The 17,633-nt window shown below is 45.8% G+C and overlaps 2 protein-coding genes across 6 annotated transcripts in view; one reads left to right on the top strand and one right to left on the bottom strand.

Annotated features, from left to right (window-relative positions):
* PRTFDC1 (phosphoribosyl transferase domain containing 1) overlaps positions 1–17,633 on the bottom strand; it is a 514,552-nt gene that overhangs the window by 357,488 nt on the left and 139,431 nt on the right. The window lies entirely within an intron of this gene.
* GPR158 (G protein-coupled receptor 158) overlaps positions 1–17,633 on the top strand; it is a 329,086-nt gene that overhangs the window by 50,899 nt on the left and 260,554 nt on the right. Inside the window, exon 1 of one of the 5 annotated variants that reach the window (XM_068235649.1) lies at positions 15,883–15,945. The exons of the other annotated variants lie outside the window; for them this stretch is intronic. Coding sequence (XP_068091750.1) covers positions 15,890–15,945 — 56 coding nt within the window. The 5' untranslated portion in view covers positions 15,883–15,889. Of the gene's footprint in view, positions 1–15,882; positions 15,946–17,633 lie in introns of those variants that run through there. 5 annotated transcript variants of the gene reach the window in all.

A 17,633-nucleotide genomic window follows, 5' to 3' on the forward strand; every position in this document is an offset into this window, starting at 1 on the left:
CCATTCAGATAGCCAGATGTGATTACCTTTAAATAGCCACATATGTGCCCCTTTAGTTAGCTAGATGTGCCCTCCTTCACCCTGTTTAGATAGCCAGATGTGGTCCACATGTGCTCCCCTTTTTCTACTGCTGTTAACATTTCTGCAAAAGGAGGGAGAGAAGCAGGGGCACTTTGGGCAGCCATTGAGCCACCTCTCACGCACGTGGGGGTTCAATGGCCATGCTGAGTGCCCTTACAGTGCTGCGCCCAGGGACATATGTCCCCCCTGGCCCACCCATAGCTACTCCTCTGTCAGGCAGAAAAAGAAAAAAACAAACAAACAAGGACTTTTTATTTGTGTGCTTGGCACTGTACATACACATGTCTATCTCATCATGTCACATGTCACCTCAGGTACACTTTAAGTATAAGTTAAGTGAAACTTTATATACACCAGTGTTGAAACATTGCCTAAATACAATCTTCCCTGTCTCTGGCAAGGGGAAATCAATATTGCTTTGTTCCCTCTCTCTGGACCTATTGAAGGAAAGAAAGAGTATATAATACTAAAATTAGATCTAGAGGAAATGGGTGAACTTGGAGAACATTACAGAAGCTCACCTGATATACTCTTTCCTAAAGTAATGGTGCCTTGCCTTATCTACCCTATGACGGTCACATAGATGGACAACAGCAAAAATACAAACAAACAGAAAACGCAGAAATAAGTAGTATTATAATTAAAGTCAATGTTACCCGATCTAAAAAAACAAAAGTCAGATACTTACCACAGGAGAGGGAAGGCTCCGAGTCCTAATGTGCCTTCCCTCTCCTCTGCCGGTGCCTGTTCCCGCTCAGGATCCCCCATAGCAGCATTCAACCAATTCGGTCAAATGCTGCTATCTCCACCACCGAAGGGAGGTTTCGGAAGTCTTCGGGAGCCTGAGTGCTCCCGAAGACGGGACGCTCCATACTGCACATGCACGAGTGCCCTCTATTACGTAATCACGTGTGCACCGTAGGGAGCCAACTGTCTTCGGGAGAACGCGGCTCCCGAAGACTTCCGAAGTCCCCCGCGGTGGGGGATTTGAACGGAGGATCCTGAGCTGCACGGAGGGTACCAGGAGAGGAGAGGGGAGGCTCATTAGGACACAGAGCTTTCCCTCTCCGTAGGTGAGTATCTGACTTTTGTTTTTTTAGGGTGGGTAACAATGGCTTTAAAGCAAACCTGAAAAATAAAAGTGAATATAAACATACACACGTCATACTTACCTCCTCTGCTTTTCAAACTCTTCAGGTGGTCACACACCATACAATTAAAAGTTCTAATTTTTCACCAATCAGATAATTTCGATTGGTTGTCACGAAAAATCTAGAGCTTTTCTTTGTTTTTGATCAATAAATCCAATCGAATTTCCCGTTTCCAAATTTTGGAAATTGGACATGTTGGAAATTTTAGGCCATTTTTATCAAGAATTGTATGGTGTGTGATAGATTGTCAATTACTCAGTGCAAAGAAGCTGAAAATTGCATTATAGGTGTGCAACGCTTGTGTCGCACATTTGAGAGTATAAAGCGCTGCCTTTTTACAAAACAAATTTGCGCATGCGCAGTGTGAAAATTCAAACATGCCAGCGTTACCATAGACTATGTCTAGACTACCATAGACATGCCAGCGTTACCATAGACTATGTCTAGACTACCATAGACATCCCAGCATTACCATCGGCCTCCTGACATTTAAATCTCTAACTAATCTGGGCCTTGGATACATGGAAGAAATGTTGCAGCTGCGTAGCAATCCCCACATTCTCAGATCCACAGGTTCTAATAATCTAGTCATACCCAGAGTCCACCTGTAAACTTTTGATCCCAGAGCCTTCTGCCATGCTGCTCCTACATTATGGAACTCCTTACATCACCAGATCAGGACAGCTCCATCCCTGGACGTGTTTAAATCCTGACTGAAAACCCACCTGTTCAGTTTGGCATTTGCAGAAATATAATTTTGTTGTTAATACTTCATCCTACTACCAATTACTGAATCTGAGAGAGCCGAAGCGCCTTGAGACCTATGGGAGAAAAGCGCTATAGAAATGTTATTGTTATCATAATGATCAAACCTGGCACTCAACATGGCCACCCACGTGGCAGTAGCTGGGTTTGATTTCCTGAGGAACAATGGACCACCAGCTGTTCTCCCTCCAAGTGCATGAGTACTCCCAGGCTCACCTGTCCCCTCGCCTTCTTCTGTTTGCCTCCGTCTTTCTTCATTGCCGTCTGTACCATGTGACACCGCCCGTGTACTGATGTCACTACATGCGGCAACTTGCTATTTCAAGGAGTCAGCACCATCTTCAAAGGATAAGCTCTTTTATTAGTATCAGAACATCAAAGATCCAGAAGATCAAGCAACCAGCGACAGCTCCGCTGTTTCGGGCAATCTGCCCTTTCTCAAGCTGTTAAAGCATGTCCTCCACACTAGAGTCTCACATCATGTTCATATATATAGCTAACCAAGTAGATCAGGTGACTGCAGTGCGACCAATCGCGCGTATGGGGCCGCCGGCGGACCTGATGGGGAACTACCAGCTTAATATTTAAATTCTGTTCGAGCCCAACCCCTCATGGCAACCAAATCCCAAACGCCACCCCCTATCGCATCACAGCGATTCCTAATAGTAGCAACTTACGCCGTCATCAGCAGTGTGTATGGGCGTGCACGGCGAGCCTCTCTGTCCCCCTCCTCCTCGTATACTTCAATAAACATACGTGACACCTCACGTACAGCGTGACGCGATGCCGCACACGTCTCCACATAGCGGCAATCGCGTCACCTCGTATCTAGGCAACCAGACGCTCCGCATTCACAGGGGATACAAGCCCCACCCACCTGCAGAGCTCTGGCCGTCCTAACAACATATACTAACCAATGAAGGGAGGAACATTGAGCCCCCTCCATACTCACTCACCACATCACCAACAGACAGCAGCCCAGGGATAAAGGGAATAAAATCAGAGGTCCCACACGTTTGAATAGCGCCTGCAGCCACCTATAATAAACAATAAACAAAAGTGAATGTCAATAATGCAAGAATCACGGCAGTACATCTAAATACACGGCAACAGGTCATACTCTTTATTCAGACCGCCTCTCCCCATCGTTCCTAACCTTTTTATCCACATAGCCTCTTTCTTAAGTAGCACTTTATGTCGATCTCCTCTACGCTGGCGCAGGGGTGCATGGTCAATCACCTGCACCTTCAACTGAGAGACACTGTGTCGAAATTCCTTAAAATGACAGGCCACTGATTGATCCCTACTTTCTCCCCTAATAGTTGATTTGTGTGAGGAAATTCTATCTCTTAGGGGTTGTGTGGTCTTCCCCACATACCCCAACCCACAGGGGCACTTAATTAAGTATACTACATAAGAGGATTCACAAGTAAAGTGACCCCTAATCTTGAATCTACGTCCGCTAGAGGGATGTGTAAAAGTATCTCCTTTTATCACACTACTACACATGTGACAGTGCAAACACGGGTACGTCCCCCTTCTTCCCACTACTCTATCATCTCCCCCATGTGTATGGACAACTTTATCCCTGATAGTTGGTGGCCTGCGGAAAGACAAGAGGGGCGGATATCTAAATTCCTGTACTTGAGGAAAGGATTCAGAGAGGATCCTCCAATGTTTACGTATAATTTGGCCAATTTGTTGGCTCTGGCTATTATAGGTGCTAACAAACGGGATTCTAGGTCCACTAATTTTGTTCTTGTTATTCCTCCTGTTTCTCTTCCCCTCCAGGAGTCTATCTGGATATCCTCTTTTTTTTAAATTTAGATCTCATCTGCTCTACCCTCTGTTGACACACTAAAGGATCCGCCACTATTCTCTCCACCCTTGCTATCTGTCCACACGGAATGTTGTCCTTAATATGTTGTGGATGGAAACTCCTAAACTCCAAGTATATGTTGTTAGGACGGCCAGAGCTCTGCAGGTGGGTGGGGCTTGTATCCCCTGTGAATGCGGAGCGTCTGGTTGCCTAGATACGAGGTGACGCGATTGCCGCTATGTGGAGACGTGTGCGGCATCGCGTCACGCTGTACGTGAGGTGTCACGTATGTTTATTGAAGTATACGAGGACGAGGGGGACGGAGAGGCTCGCCGTGCACGCCCATACACACTGCTGATGACGGCGTAAGTTGCTACTATTAGGAATCGCTGTGATGCGATAGGGGGTGGCGTTTGGGATTTGGTTGCCATGAGGGGTTGGGCTCGAACAGAATTAAATATTAAGCTGGTAGTTCCCCATCAGGTCCGCCGGCGGCCCCATACGCGCGATTGGTCGCACTGCAGTCACCTGATCTACTTGGTTAGCTATATATATGAACATGATGTGAGACTCTAGTGTGGAGGACATGCTTTAACAGCTTGAGAAAGGGCAGATTGCCCGAAACAGCGTAGCTGTCGCTGGTTGCTTGATCTTCTGGATCTTTGATGTTCTGATACTAATAAAAGAGCTTATCCTTTGAAGATGGTGCTGACTCCTTGAAATAGCAATTTGAAAGGACACCTGGAGTGCACAGGTGACTGGAGTGGAGAGCACGTCTCATTCTTCCTCGGTCCACCATAGGTGCTTGCTACACATTGTTTTGAATGGACTACATGCGGCAACAACATGTGATGCAGGCGCCCCCGGTGGCAATTCAAAAAGACGTCAGAAACGGGAGGAAGCCAGGAGTCACACGGACAGGTGAACTGCTACTTTGAACAGTAGGGGGTCAGTGTCGGGTGACATCACAAGGCCGATTCCAGATCGATTTCAGCATAAAGCTGATCGGGAATCGGCCTGCGGTGTATGGGCAGGCAACAGATCTCTCTCCAATCAGATCTGATCATAGAGAGATCTATCTCTTGGTCGATCTGCCCATATATCAGACAAGCCCGTTCTACACCATAAAGTGGCCCATACACTGGTCAATTTCAGCCATCGATCGGTCGGAAATCGATGGCCAATCAATCGTCTAATCGATCGATTTTCAGCTGATTTGGATCGATTTGATTTGTCTGAAAGGAGAGAAAATCTAGATTGATCTGCTAGATCGATGCCACCTAGAGTTGCATTGGATCTAATGGTCCAATAATGCATTTAGAACGATTTTCAAAAGATTTCCAATATATTTAATTCTGAAATCTATTGGAAATCTGTTCCTAGTGTGTGGCACACATCAGATAGATTCCTGTCAGATTCGACCTAACAGGCATTTGACAGAAATCTATCTGATGGTCGAATCTGCTGCAAATCTATAAGTGTATGGCCACCTTAAGAGTGGAAGTTTCACTTGTCCTGGAAAACCATTTGCCATGTAATTTACATACTATAACTGACACAACTATTTTGATTGGTCCATTCCTAAAATCAGCATCCGCTACTCTGCAGAGACCAACAACCAATCAGTGTCCCATTGGCTGGAAATAAAAGTGCACACACAGGACCCTACTACAATGGAAGGAGCCGCACGGGAGGCAGGATTAGACCCACAATCCGATATCCGGGGTGGTGCCAAAGGTAATCTGCTTTCTAGGTCCTGTAGCAAGATAATTGTAGCTGTCTCTAGTGTAATTGTAGCTGTAAAAGAAAGGTTGTGTACTGTGATGATCATTTTATCTGCACTAATAGTCATTTTTTGAAGGGTTGGCTTTCATATATATATATTCGTATACAGGCCCCCTTTAAAGCCTCATGCACACCTAGATAATCCTCACCCAAGACCGATGTTTGTGGACATGAATCTGCTATGTGTACAGCTACTCACTTAGTATGCCTGTAGTGTGTCTGTACAGCGCTTATTCCACCAAAAAACAAGTCATTGGCAGCAGAAACTGAGCATGTATATGAAGCTTCGGATTATGAAGGTTGGGAATATATCCGATTCTCCTGAAAGCTACCATATTTTTCCAAATATAAGACGCACCTAGGTTTAAAGGGCAAAAACCAGAGAAATAAATTTACTAAACCTGGTGTGTCCATGGTCCGGGAGCATCTTATAGATGCCCCCCCCTCCCCCCGCAATTATTGTGTCCCCATTTGTCCTCCTGTGTCCCCCATGTGTACCTTTCTATTCGTCATGTGTCCTCTGTCCCACTTGTATCCTCTGTGCCCTAGTTGGTTCCCCTGTGTCCTTGTTTGCCCTCCTGTGTCTTCCTCTGTTCCCCTTTGTGGCCTTTTGTTTCCCTCCCTGCCCTCCTGTGTCCCCCTTTGTTGCCATCTGTCCCCCTCTCTGCCCTCCTGTGTCCCCCTTTGTGTCCATTTATCCCCTCTCTGTCCTCCTCTGTTCCCCTTTGTGGTCATTTATCCCCCTCTCTGCCCTCCTGTGCCCCCCTTTGTGGTCGTTTATCCCCCTCTCTGCCCTCCTGTGTCCCCCTTTGTGGCCATCTGTCCCCCTCTCTTCCCTCCTGTGTCCTCCTTTGTTGCCATCTGTCCCTCTCTTTGTCCTCCTGTGTCCTCCTTTGTGGTCGTTTATCCCCCTCTCTGCCCTCCTGTGTCCCCCTTTGTGTCCGTTTATCCCCTCTCTGCCCTCATGTGTTCTCCTTTGTGGTCATTTATCCCCCTCTCTGCCCTCATGTGTCCCCCTTTGTGTCCGTTTATCCCCTCTCTGCCCTCATGTGTTCTCCTTTGTGGTCATTTATCCCCCTCTCTGCCCTCATGTGTCCCCACTTGTGGCCATCTGTCCCCCTCTCTTCCCTCCTGTGTCCTCCTTTGTTGCCATCTGTCCCCCTCTTTGCCCTCCTGTGTCCCCCTTTGTGTCCGTTTATCCCCTCTCTGCCCTCCTGTGTCCCCCTTTGTGGTCATTTATCCCCCTCTCTGCCCTCATGTGTCCCCTTTGTGGCCTTCTGTCTCCCTCTCTTCCCTCCTGTGTCCCCCTTTGTTGCCATATGTCCCCCTATCTGCCCTCCTGTGTTCCCCTTTGTGTCTGTTTACCCCTTCTCTGCCCTCCTGTTTCCCCCATTGTGGCCGTTTATGATTCAGAGTTACCGGCACCGGAATTACAGATCTGTGCCCTTGCTGCTATAGCCATGCCAATAACAGGTGCTATGCGGCACTGTCCCAGCGCCATAATGACCTGATTCGCAGCTGTTTTCAGAAAGTAACTGCAGGATGTGATAAAAGAAATACATTTCTTAGGCCAGGTTCACAGTGGTGCATTGCTGTACGGAATACCTTACGCTCTGTAAGTGGCTCTGTGTGACATTCACAGGGCGGTAGGTGCATTGCGGTACAACGGAATGAAGTATAATAACGCACAAATGGCGCGCGTTAACTGTTACAGTGAAGCACAATTTTTATTGACTTAATGCTTCACTGTATGTGATGCAATGGGCAGATTACGTGCAGCGCTGCTTTCCCGATCCCTTGCGTCATGTTCCTGCTGTCACAGGAAACACAACGCAACGGTCACTGTGAATTTTGCCTTAAAAAAGCTTCCTCCAGCCCCATGCGCACGGATCGCTCCCTACGCTGTCTGCAGCTTCAGTACCAGGTCCCGTAACTTCCTCCAGTCGCAGCAGGTCTGCGCAAGAGGAAGTGCATTCTCTACGTATCTCTCCAGTGGCCAGTGGAGCGATAAGTAGAGGGCGCACTTCTCTTGCGCAGAATGGCCACTACTGGAGGGAATTAGAGGACCCGGTATTGGAGCTGCAGACAGCGGAGGACAGCGGTGTGGTAGCGATCCGTGCGCATGGGGCTGGAGGAAGTCCCAGGTATGTATAAAACTTTTTTTTCCTGTCTCTGGTACACTTTAACTGGATATTTATAGAAATGTTATTGTTATTTGATTTCATCTTAGCTACACAGAGAGCTGTATAGGCCCGTTCCTTTGACTGGACATAAAGAGAACCTAAAAGCAGGAATAAGAAAGATTTTATACTTACCCGGGGCTTCCTCTAGCCAGCCCCATGAGCACCGCTGCGTCCCTCGCCATCCTCTCGAGTGCCTCCGTTCGGCTGCAATCAGCCTCCTTAATCTGGCTCGGTTGCGCCAGTCGGGCTCTTTTGTGCATGAGCGGCACCTTTGCCCATGTGCAGAAGAGCCCAACTGATGCGACTGAGCCGAATTAACGAGGCTGATTGCGACCGAAAGGAGGCACTTCAGAGGACGGCGAGGGACTCAGCGGTGCTCATGGGGCAGGCTAGAGGAATCCCAGGTAAGTATAAAATCTTTCTTCTTCCTGCTCTCAGGTTCTCTTTATGTCCAGTCCAAAAGAGTAATAGTGCAAATAAAAAGTGTATCGCTTAAAAGTTCCGAACCTTTCTTTTTGATGCTGGGTCTTGTAGTCGTCTAGTTCTCTTCCTCTAAAATTCCCCACTAGCGCAATTTGTAAAGTTCAGTCACGCATAGCAACAAATCAGAAGTCATGTTTCATTGTTCTGACCACAGTAAATTGCTGAGAGGTGAAATGTGATTGATTGCTATGGGTAACTGAACATTGTTACCCTTCTGCCTTCATGCTATTCTGCTAATAGGATTTTCTAGCATATTGAATCCAAACCAGGCAGAGGTTAAAAATGTTTTAAGAGGCCAAGAAGGGTAACCTGCACATGGGCGCGATTAGATGTCTGTATTTGGAAGTAGGTACAGAGTGCAATTAGGCACCCCTCGTGGAGATCCCAATTTTATATTTTATTTGTGTACCAACAGATTAAAACTAGCATTATTAAGTAGTAGAAAAACGGGTTCCTCTAAGTAAATGTTCCCCATGGGCAACTTGCTGATAGCTTTTGTATGCATTTGGTAGGGGGGGGGGGGGGGGGGTATTATGATTTTGTTTTTCACACCTTGCACTGTAAATATTATGTGTACCCCTGAAGGAGCCCTTTTCGGGTGAAACATGTTGGGTTTTTATAGTGTGTGTTCTGGGTGGTGTTATACGTCCCCACCACTGTCTGCTAGTTGTGTTTCATAGAGTGTGACCCTGCTGTGGAGGCACGTTTAGTGAAATCACTGTACTACTTGAGGGATTGGGGTGTATTCATAAGTCACTTACTGACATCACTACAGTTACCCCCACCCAACCTCCCGGCCTACATCCGGAGTCCCACTGTCTATGGGGTATATACTTTATGATGTACACATACTTCGGTGCACCAGCCTAGGTACTTAAACATACCATGATATGCATTAACCGGTGTACTGAATGGTATATTTACTGGCTCTTATACCCATGACACATGTTGTTGAGTCTTATGTTACTTACTTTTTGTTGTTGCCCTAGATTTTAATAACGCAATAAAAGTTATATTTTAGAGTGTTTTAGAGGCACATTCCTTAGAGGAACCAGTTTTTCTATTGTTTCCCTGAGTACTTGATTTCAGTTTTTATCTATTAATTATTATTATTTTGTATTTATATTGCACCAGCATCTTCCGTAGTGCTGTACATAGTACAAAACATATAGTGGGGAACATGTATACATGAGTGTTTCAGAACTCTGAACAATCAGGACAACCAGTAACAGTGGTGTAGCTAAGGAGCTGTGGGCCCCGATGCAAGTCTTACAATGGGCCCCCCCAAGCACTCTATACATAATTGATACGACACACTAAAACCTGCCAATGGCAACTACAGTGTCAGAGGTGCAAGAAGGGAATGGGGAGCAGTTTGTTAATGATTACCACTCTTCAAAGTATCTATAGAAGTGATTATTATGAGCACAGGACCAATAGAGAGCTAATACTGTAGTTGAGGGAGGGCCCTTCGGGGCCCCTCTGGCCCAAGGGCCTCGATGCAGTCGCAACCTCTGCAAACCCCTATTGCTACGCCCCTGACCGGTAATACAAGTACATCAGAATCTGAAACACTAGGAGGAGGTCCCTGCTCTTGCGAGCTTACAGTCTAGTGGATAGCGGGTTGGAGACATTAGGGAAGGACACACAGGGGTTAGCGTAAGAGGCAGTAAATCTCCAATGCTACCTATAGCAAATGATAGGCTTGTCTGACCAGGTGTGTTTTGAGAGAACGTCTGAAGATTTCCAGGCTCGGAGCATGACGGACAGGCTGAGGGAGAGCATTCCAAAGGAGAGGTGATGCTCAAGAGAGGTCTTGGATGCCGGAGTGAGAGGATTTGACTAAGCTAAAGTACAAAAGGGTGCCCTGGGAGGAGTGAACGTTCCAGGTGAGATGGTATCTGGAGAGTTGGCATTATACTAGTTTAGGAGACCCAGCAGGAAACCTCATAGGGAACAATTTTCTAATCACAACACCCTCTACAGCACGGAGCTTTGTGATTTGCTGATTAGTATGGACGTAGTTTACTACAACCTATCTAAAGCCTAGCAGTTTGAGAGGGTGCTGTCCACCCAATCGTGTTAGGTGAATTTTCCTATACTAGCTGAAATTAACTAAACTAGACTAGCCAGTGGCATAGCTTAGGAGCTGCGGGCCTCGATGCAAGTTTTACATTGGGGCCCCCCAAGCACTCTATACACAACAATTGATACTACGCACCAAAACCTGCCAATGGCAACGACAGTGTCAGAGGTGCAAGAAGGGGGTGGGGAACAGTTTGTTAATGATTACTACTATTCAAAGTATCTATAGAAGTGATTATTACTAGTACAGGGCCAATAGAGAGCTAATACTGAAGTTGAGGGAGGGCCGCTCGGGGCTCCTCTGGCCCAAGGGCCCCGATGCAGTCGCAACCACTGCACCCCCTATTGCTATGCCCCTGAAACTAGCGCCCAACTTTGTGGTTTATATTTCTGCAAAATGATCCAGAAGGTGGTCATTCTCAGGGTGTAACTATAAGGGTTCAGCCCTTGTGACCACAGACTGGCGCAGAAAATTGTGTGAGTACCTCTGGCCTTGAGGACTGGAGTAGGGCGGCACTGCTGTAGATCAAGCTGATTATATCCAGTGGTTCTGCAACAGTAATCCCATCTTCAAAGTCCTTCCTACCCAATGTTGCTATCTGTCTTCTCAGTCCCAGCTAACTCGATTTCTCAGTCCCAGCTAACTCGAGCTCTTTGAACTATTGTCCAGTAATGAGGGTACAGTACACTCTGGGTATTTCAATTTAAAGAGGAACTGTCACGAAAATCTTAAAATTTAAAACACATACAAATAAGAATTACATTTCTTTTGGAGTAAAATGAGCCATAAATTACTTTTCTCCTTTGGTGCCATCACTTACAATAAGAAGTAGAAATCTGACATTACCGACAGGTTTTGGACTAGTCCATCTCTCCATAGGGGATTCTCAGCATGGCCTTAGCCTCTATAATAAAACCCCTTTGTCTCTGCGTTCCATCCCTGCACTTCCTGTGTGTGTCCCGTGTTTTGTGCTACTGCGCATGTGCAGGGAGGGATGCAGAGACTGAGGAGAGCTGAGGAAGAACAGGGCCAGAAGGGGCGTGCGCGGCGGTCGTGCGGCATGGGCGGCGCACGCGGTCACGGGGGAGGATGAGAGGGGAGGATAAGAGGGAAGAAAGGGGAGGGGGGGAGAGGGAGGCAGGGTTTCAACACAGACCTAGAGCCCGTTTTTAAACAGGCTTAGGTCTACTAGTTCTTTATAAAGACATTCCCTGAAAAATATTTATACAAAGGTGCTGGCCAGCCTCCCTGCTTGCTGTACACTATTTTGGCAGGTAGACGGGAGTAACTGCCATTCACTAAGTGCTTTTTTTAATAAAGAAAACCCTGAGAACCCCCCTATGAGAAGATGGGCTAGTCCAAAATCTGTCGGTAATGACAGATTTCTACTTCTTATTGTAAGTGACAGGAACATAGGAGAAAAGTAATTTATGGCTCATTTTACTTTGGGAGAAATGTACTTCTTATCTGTATATGTTTTAAATTTTAAGATTTTCACGACAGTTCCTCTTTAACAACCTCACTTACAGTTACAGTGCTGCCAGCTTTTGCACATCTTCATGTGGCATGCCGTCTTTTCCTGTTTAGAAATTAGCCTTCTTTGACCAAGAACCAAGATGTCGACTCCCCTTAGGAGTCTCTCATGATGGGAACCTTGGCATCCAGGTTCTTGGGCATTGCTTTGCCCAGGATTACAGCTAAGTGTGCCTTAGCTGTAATCCTGAGGGGAGTCGGCATCTTGGTACTTCCCAGATGGATAAGTCTACCGCGGAAGGCTGACACTTCGCTGGACGATAATTCAAAAAGATTGCATTAGCTGGGACAGAAAAGTCAGCACTGGATAAACTACCTATACGTATAGGTAGTATAATTGCCCTAGTAGAGGTAGCTAGTATAGTTGCCCCAGTACAGGTAGTATAGTTGCCCCGTATAGGTAGTATAATTGCCCCAGTATAGGTAGCTAGTATAGTTGCCCCAGTACAGGAAGTATACAGTAGTTGTCCCTGTATAGGTAGTATAATTGCCCCAGTATAGGTAGCTAGTATAGTTGCTCCAGTACAGGTAGTATAGTTGCCCCGTATAGGTAGTATAATTGCCCCAGTATAGGTAGCTAGTATAGTTGCTCCAGTACAGGTAGTATAGTTGTCCCTGTATAGGTAGTATAATTTCCCCAGTATAGGTAGCTAGTATAGTTGTCCCTGTATAGGTAGTATAATTTCCCCAGTATAGGTAGCTAGTATAGTTGCCCCAGTACAGGAAGTATACAGTAGTTGTCCCTGTATAGGTAGTATAATTGCCCCAGTATAGGTAGCTAGTATAGTTGCCCCAGTACAGGTAGTATAGTTGTCCCTGTATAGGTAGTCTAATTGCCCCAGTATAGGTAGCTAGTATAGTTGCTCCAGTACAGGTAGTATAGTTGCTCCCCCTATAGGTAGTATAATTGCCCCAGTATAGGTAGCTAGTATAGTTGCCCCAGTACAGGTAGTATGGTTGCCCCGTATAGGTAGTATAATTGCCCCCCTGTATAGGTAGCTAGTTTAGTTGCCCCAGTACAGGTAGTATAATTGCCCCCCTAGATAGGTAGTATAATTGCCTCCATATAGGTCGTATAATTGCCCCCGTATAAGTAGTATAATTGCCCCCAGTACAGGTAGCCTGGAGGGGGCAGCGGGCACAGCCCTGGGGAGGGGGGTCGGACCCCTCACCTGGGTCCACCCCCTGCTCCCCCTCCAGCTATTAGCGCTGTGTAATGTCAGGCAGCGGGCGGGGAAGCAATGCTTCATGTCCTTCCGGGTTCCAGCACCGCGTTCCACCGCTTGTTACTTCCTGTACTTCCGCAAGTACAGTGGGCATTATTGGTAACCAACCCTGGCCGACCGGAAAGTAGCTTCAGGCGGCCTTCACAATGTAACGGAGGGGAACAGAGAAGAACAGTGGGAGCAGTGAGCATGGGGACTGCCTGCTACACAAGCCTGCTCCACCCGTCTTTTAAAATTTATGAGCACTAAGGTATCCCCTGTTTTCTTATTTTTCTGCACTCTGTTTTTGTTGGCAGGATTTACTTCTCCTTTGTAATCTCTTTGCATCCTCACAGCACAGCTCTGTGGTTCTGGAAAGTATCTGGCCTTATGTAATTATTACAGAACATGCTTGCTAGATTAAAGCAGGAGCAGTGATGAATCTCCTGACAAGTCACAGATACACTAACTTCTATCATCAACTGTGTAATGATGCAGTTTATTGTCAGTCCCCATGGCAACTTTAGTATTTGAGTTTGTGAGCGTTTAATATAATGCAGGCAAAGTTCCACCAGGGAACGCAGTCTTAGTGGGTGTTCATGTGTCAGGTTCCTTGCAGATGCTATTATTATCTTCTATGTGAGAACATATTCCAGCGTTTAGCTACAGTTTGGACAAGGGTGTAGCCAGAGCAGACCATGTGAGTGCAAAGGGGGTCCTGTGAAAAAGGGGGCCACATCTATCTGTACAATGGCTGATCTAGAATTTAAAGGCAGACCCCAACTTTTGTCCAGCACTCAATGAAAAGTCTTCATTCCACATATAGTTGCTGTGCATGCACACCACAGAGAATTAATGAGCAAAATATGTAGTTTTATCATTCAAAACACACTAGTACTTTACATCGTAATTAGTTTTCATTAGCATTAACATTTGAAAATAATAAACACATTTTTCAGTACAAAAATACACATAGATTACATAAATCTGTACATACGTCCTGAAAGAGCAACGAATGAAGAAGAAGGAAGGACAGAGGATTTTGTTCAAAACAGGGGACTGTCCGTCAGAAAAAGAGAGAGTTTGTAAGCAGGGGGGCATAACTAGACTTAATAGGGCCCCCCTGCAAAAATGATAGCATGGGTGCCCTTTGGTCCCCGGACCCCATGAGGGTCATGTGATCGGGAGCCAGCGAATGGCAGCAGGGAAGCTCCCACTACTCTGCATGGTAGGAGGAGGTAGCAGGGCCTTTTTTGAGTGAACTGGAAGGTTTTTTTTTTGCTAATTGGCTGCACTTGAGGTTGGGAAGAGGGAGGAGGATGGTCCCCCAAAGCCTCCGGGGCCCCCTGCGATGGCAGGGGTGATTGTTACGCCCATGACTGTGCCAGTGGTTTCATAAAGTCAGATGATTTTTGTACACCGACTCCACAGCCCTGGTTCTAAGCTATGCTATTAGTGTCTTTCCCACAAGCAGCATTTTGAAATGTAATTCAGATTTGTATTGCATCGCAAAATGCTAGGTACTCACTTACCTAATGTAAACTATGCATGGAAGTTTCCAGTAGTGCGGAGCATGATTTCCCAATCACATTGATCATGCCTGCTGCATTTTTCGTGCGCTTGAGCTCCTATGCAATGTGTAGTAGTGTGGGAAAATTGCATGAAAATTGCACCACTAAGTCATTTTTTGCACGATTCGACAATTCTAATTTTTGCACCAAAATTGCACCGTAGACCGGACAGAGCAGACAAAAACGGTGTCAGTACCACTGTGGTTTAAAATGAGAGAAACGCGATTGAGTCGCCACGCAGTGGAATGCAGCCCTTACAGTGAGTTTAGAAATGAAAACAAAAAATAATTCATGTATAAAGAAGCCTGAATACATAGTTAATTGAAAGCATAAAGGAATGTTTGAAAAGCATTTATACGCAAATATTGAGTATGATTTATAAACATAGAAGTGTCAAGGGGTACTTGAGATGACGTTCTTCACAATAGGGGGTACTTGGCGAAGAGAATCTCTTACACAATAAAGGAGCATGTGCTGTTATAATGCTGAGAGACAGTGGCCTAGTCTGCAATTGGTAGGCCAGTGTAGGTATTTGCCACAGCACTGTGAAATGCAGCAAAGCTTCATTCCCATTAAGGGCAAGTTCACATTAGAGCGGATGCAAAATGGACATGGGAACCACATCTATCTGTTTTCCATCTGATTGCAGCAATTTAATTGCCCACCCGCCCGCCTGCTTCAATCACGTCTCCTGCATCGATTACGCCCGCCTGTACGCATCGCCACTCATGTACCCCGCCACCGCTCTGTCCCTCGGTACACAGCCAGGAGGCCGCTAGGAGCAGAAAGGAGGCAATAGACCAATTCTACCCAGCAACAGGGAGAATTTTTATTGGTCCATCATGAACGAATGAGAATCTTCCCTGTTGCTGAGGATTCCCATTGGCCTTTTACGGCCCAGTGGAAATCCCCATGCTTCTGCCGGCCACCGAGCTGTGTATGGGGACCGAGCGGCAGGACACATGAATATTATGTCACGGCAGTAATTGAATCGGGCAAAGTGGACACGGTGACTAGCCTAGTGAGAATGGACACTGTCCGTTTTCATAGCCTTTCATTGCATACATTTTCCTCTCTGGTCTAGGGAAAAGGTGCGAAGTTTGGACTCTGCGTTCCGCTTAGTTTCGAACCTAAACGTATTTTAAGCAAGTGTGAACCAACTCTTACACAGTTTACGATAGTTCAGTGTTGCTTTTGATTCATATCCAACATATGTTCCATAGGTTCATGAGCATGAACAGTAGGGACCAGGAGGAAGTAGAAAGCTTCTGGTGGATCTGGAGGTAAGTATCTATTTTTTTTCTCTCCCCCTTCTGCCTCAGGTACAATTTATGGTACGTTGATCCAGCTTGAACATACCTCTGTGCTTACCCTAGGTAGCTTTGCTTCGGATCAGGCGTGCTTTTTAAGAGACACTGTAATAAAACATAAAAACCTGGGGGATACTCACTTAACCACTTCGTCCACAGGTCAGTAGATTTACGTCCTCTGGGACTTCATCTAAGCCACAGGTCAGTAGAATCTACTGACCTGTATTGAAGCAGTGCTGTGCAGGATTGGGCTTGCTCCTGTGCACATTTCTGGCACTATCTGATGCAGGACTAATTGGTGAACGGGAATATAAGTTTCCTGAGCTAATGACATTGATTTTTACCATTAAAAATACTTTTATTTTCTCATTCATAGTGAAAAACACACTCTGTAGCATTATTTCAGAATCAAATATCTTCACCATAAATTGTGACAGGAACATAATCTAAGTTTTGTGATAAACAGTAGAAACAGCCAAACAAAATGTGTGTTTTTTATCTACAGTAGCACTTTTTATTTTTAAACGGGAATTGGTAAAACTGACAAATACATGTTTTTTCTATTTTTTTCTTTGTTTTACCATTAAAATTCATAGAAAGCAAAATTGTTTGAGGGAAAAAATGGCATACTATGAAAGCCTAGTTTGTCTTGAAAAAAAAACAATATATATTTCATTTCTGTGTCATAAGTAGGGACAAAGTTATTTCTGATTAAATAGGGACATAGCTAAACTGTCAAAACTGCTCTGGTCAATATGTTGAAAACAAGGTCTGGATGCGAAGTGGTTAAGGAGGGGGAAGCCTCTGGATCCTAATGAGACATCCCGCATCCTCCTCTGCCTCTCGGTTCCAGCGTTGACTCCCCCGAAACCACAGCAGGCAAGGATGTTGGCTGTAGCGCTTGCAATACTTACCTTCCCCGACTCCAGTGCAGGCGCAGTAGCGGCTTTCCGCTTGGGCTCAGGCAGAAATAGCCAAGCTCGATAAGGTCTGATTTACGGCACAGGCGCAATCACCTGCAACGTAGAGCGGACCTGATTGGTCTCGGCTATTTCTGCCTGAGCCTGATCAGAAAGCCGCTACTTACCTACTGCCGCTGGATTGCTGTAGGTAAATATTTACCTTCCCGGAGTTTAAGGGTTGACATTGGTGGAACTTCTGTAGGGATGGAGGAGGATTGCCTCTGGATCCAATGAGGCTTCCCCTTCTTGAGGTAAGTATCCCCCGGGAGGAGGGGAGAGAGGTAGAGTTATTACAGATTTTCTTTAACTTCTGCAAGTGGTGGGGGAGGAGCCCATATTGGTCCAGCTATTTCTGGTTCTGTGTCTGATTTGCTAGGTTGCACTGTGATGCAGTTGTACTCTTTTCTGTTCCTGGAAAATCTCCTGTGAGTAATATCTAGGAAAGCTTTCAAGTATCACTCAGTATCAATGCCACATCAAAGACAGCAGATCTTTAAATAATTCTTACTTCCTTTTCATGTTATGTGGCTACAGAGTCCCGTCCTGGCCACTGAGGAAAGCTGAAAGTTCAGAGTTAAAAGGATGCAGTTTATCGTTTGACAATAAATTCTTGGTACAGCCTATGGGGTTATATTATTTGTAATTACATCAGGGTGAAAACATATTGGTTAGTTTCTCCTTGCCATAGCAAAGGTCTTT

This window comes from Hyperolius riggenbachi, chromosome 5 (genome assembly GCF_040937935.1).
Source record: "Hyperolius riggenbachi isolate aHypRig1 chromosome 5, aHypRig1.pri, whole genome shotgun sequence".
NCBI classification, from domain to species: Eukaryota; Metazoa; Chordata; class Amphibia; order Anura; family Hyperoliidae; genus Hyperolius; species Hyperolius riggenbachi.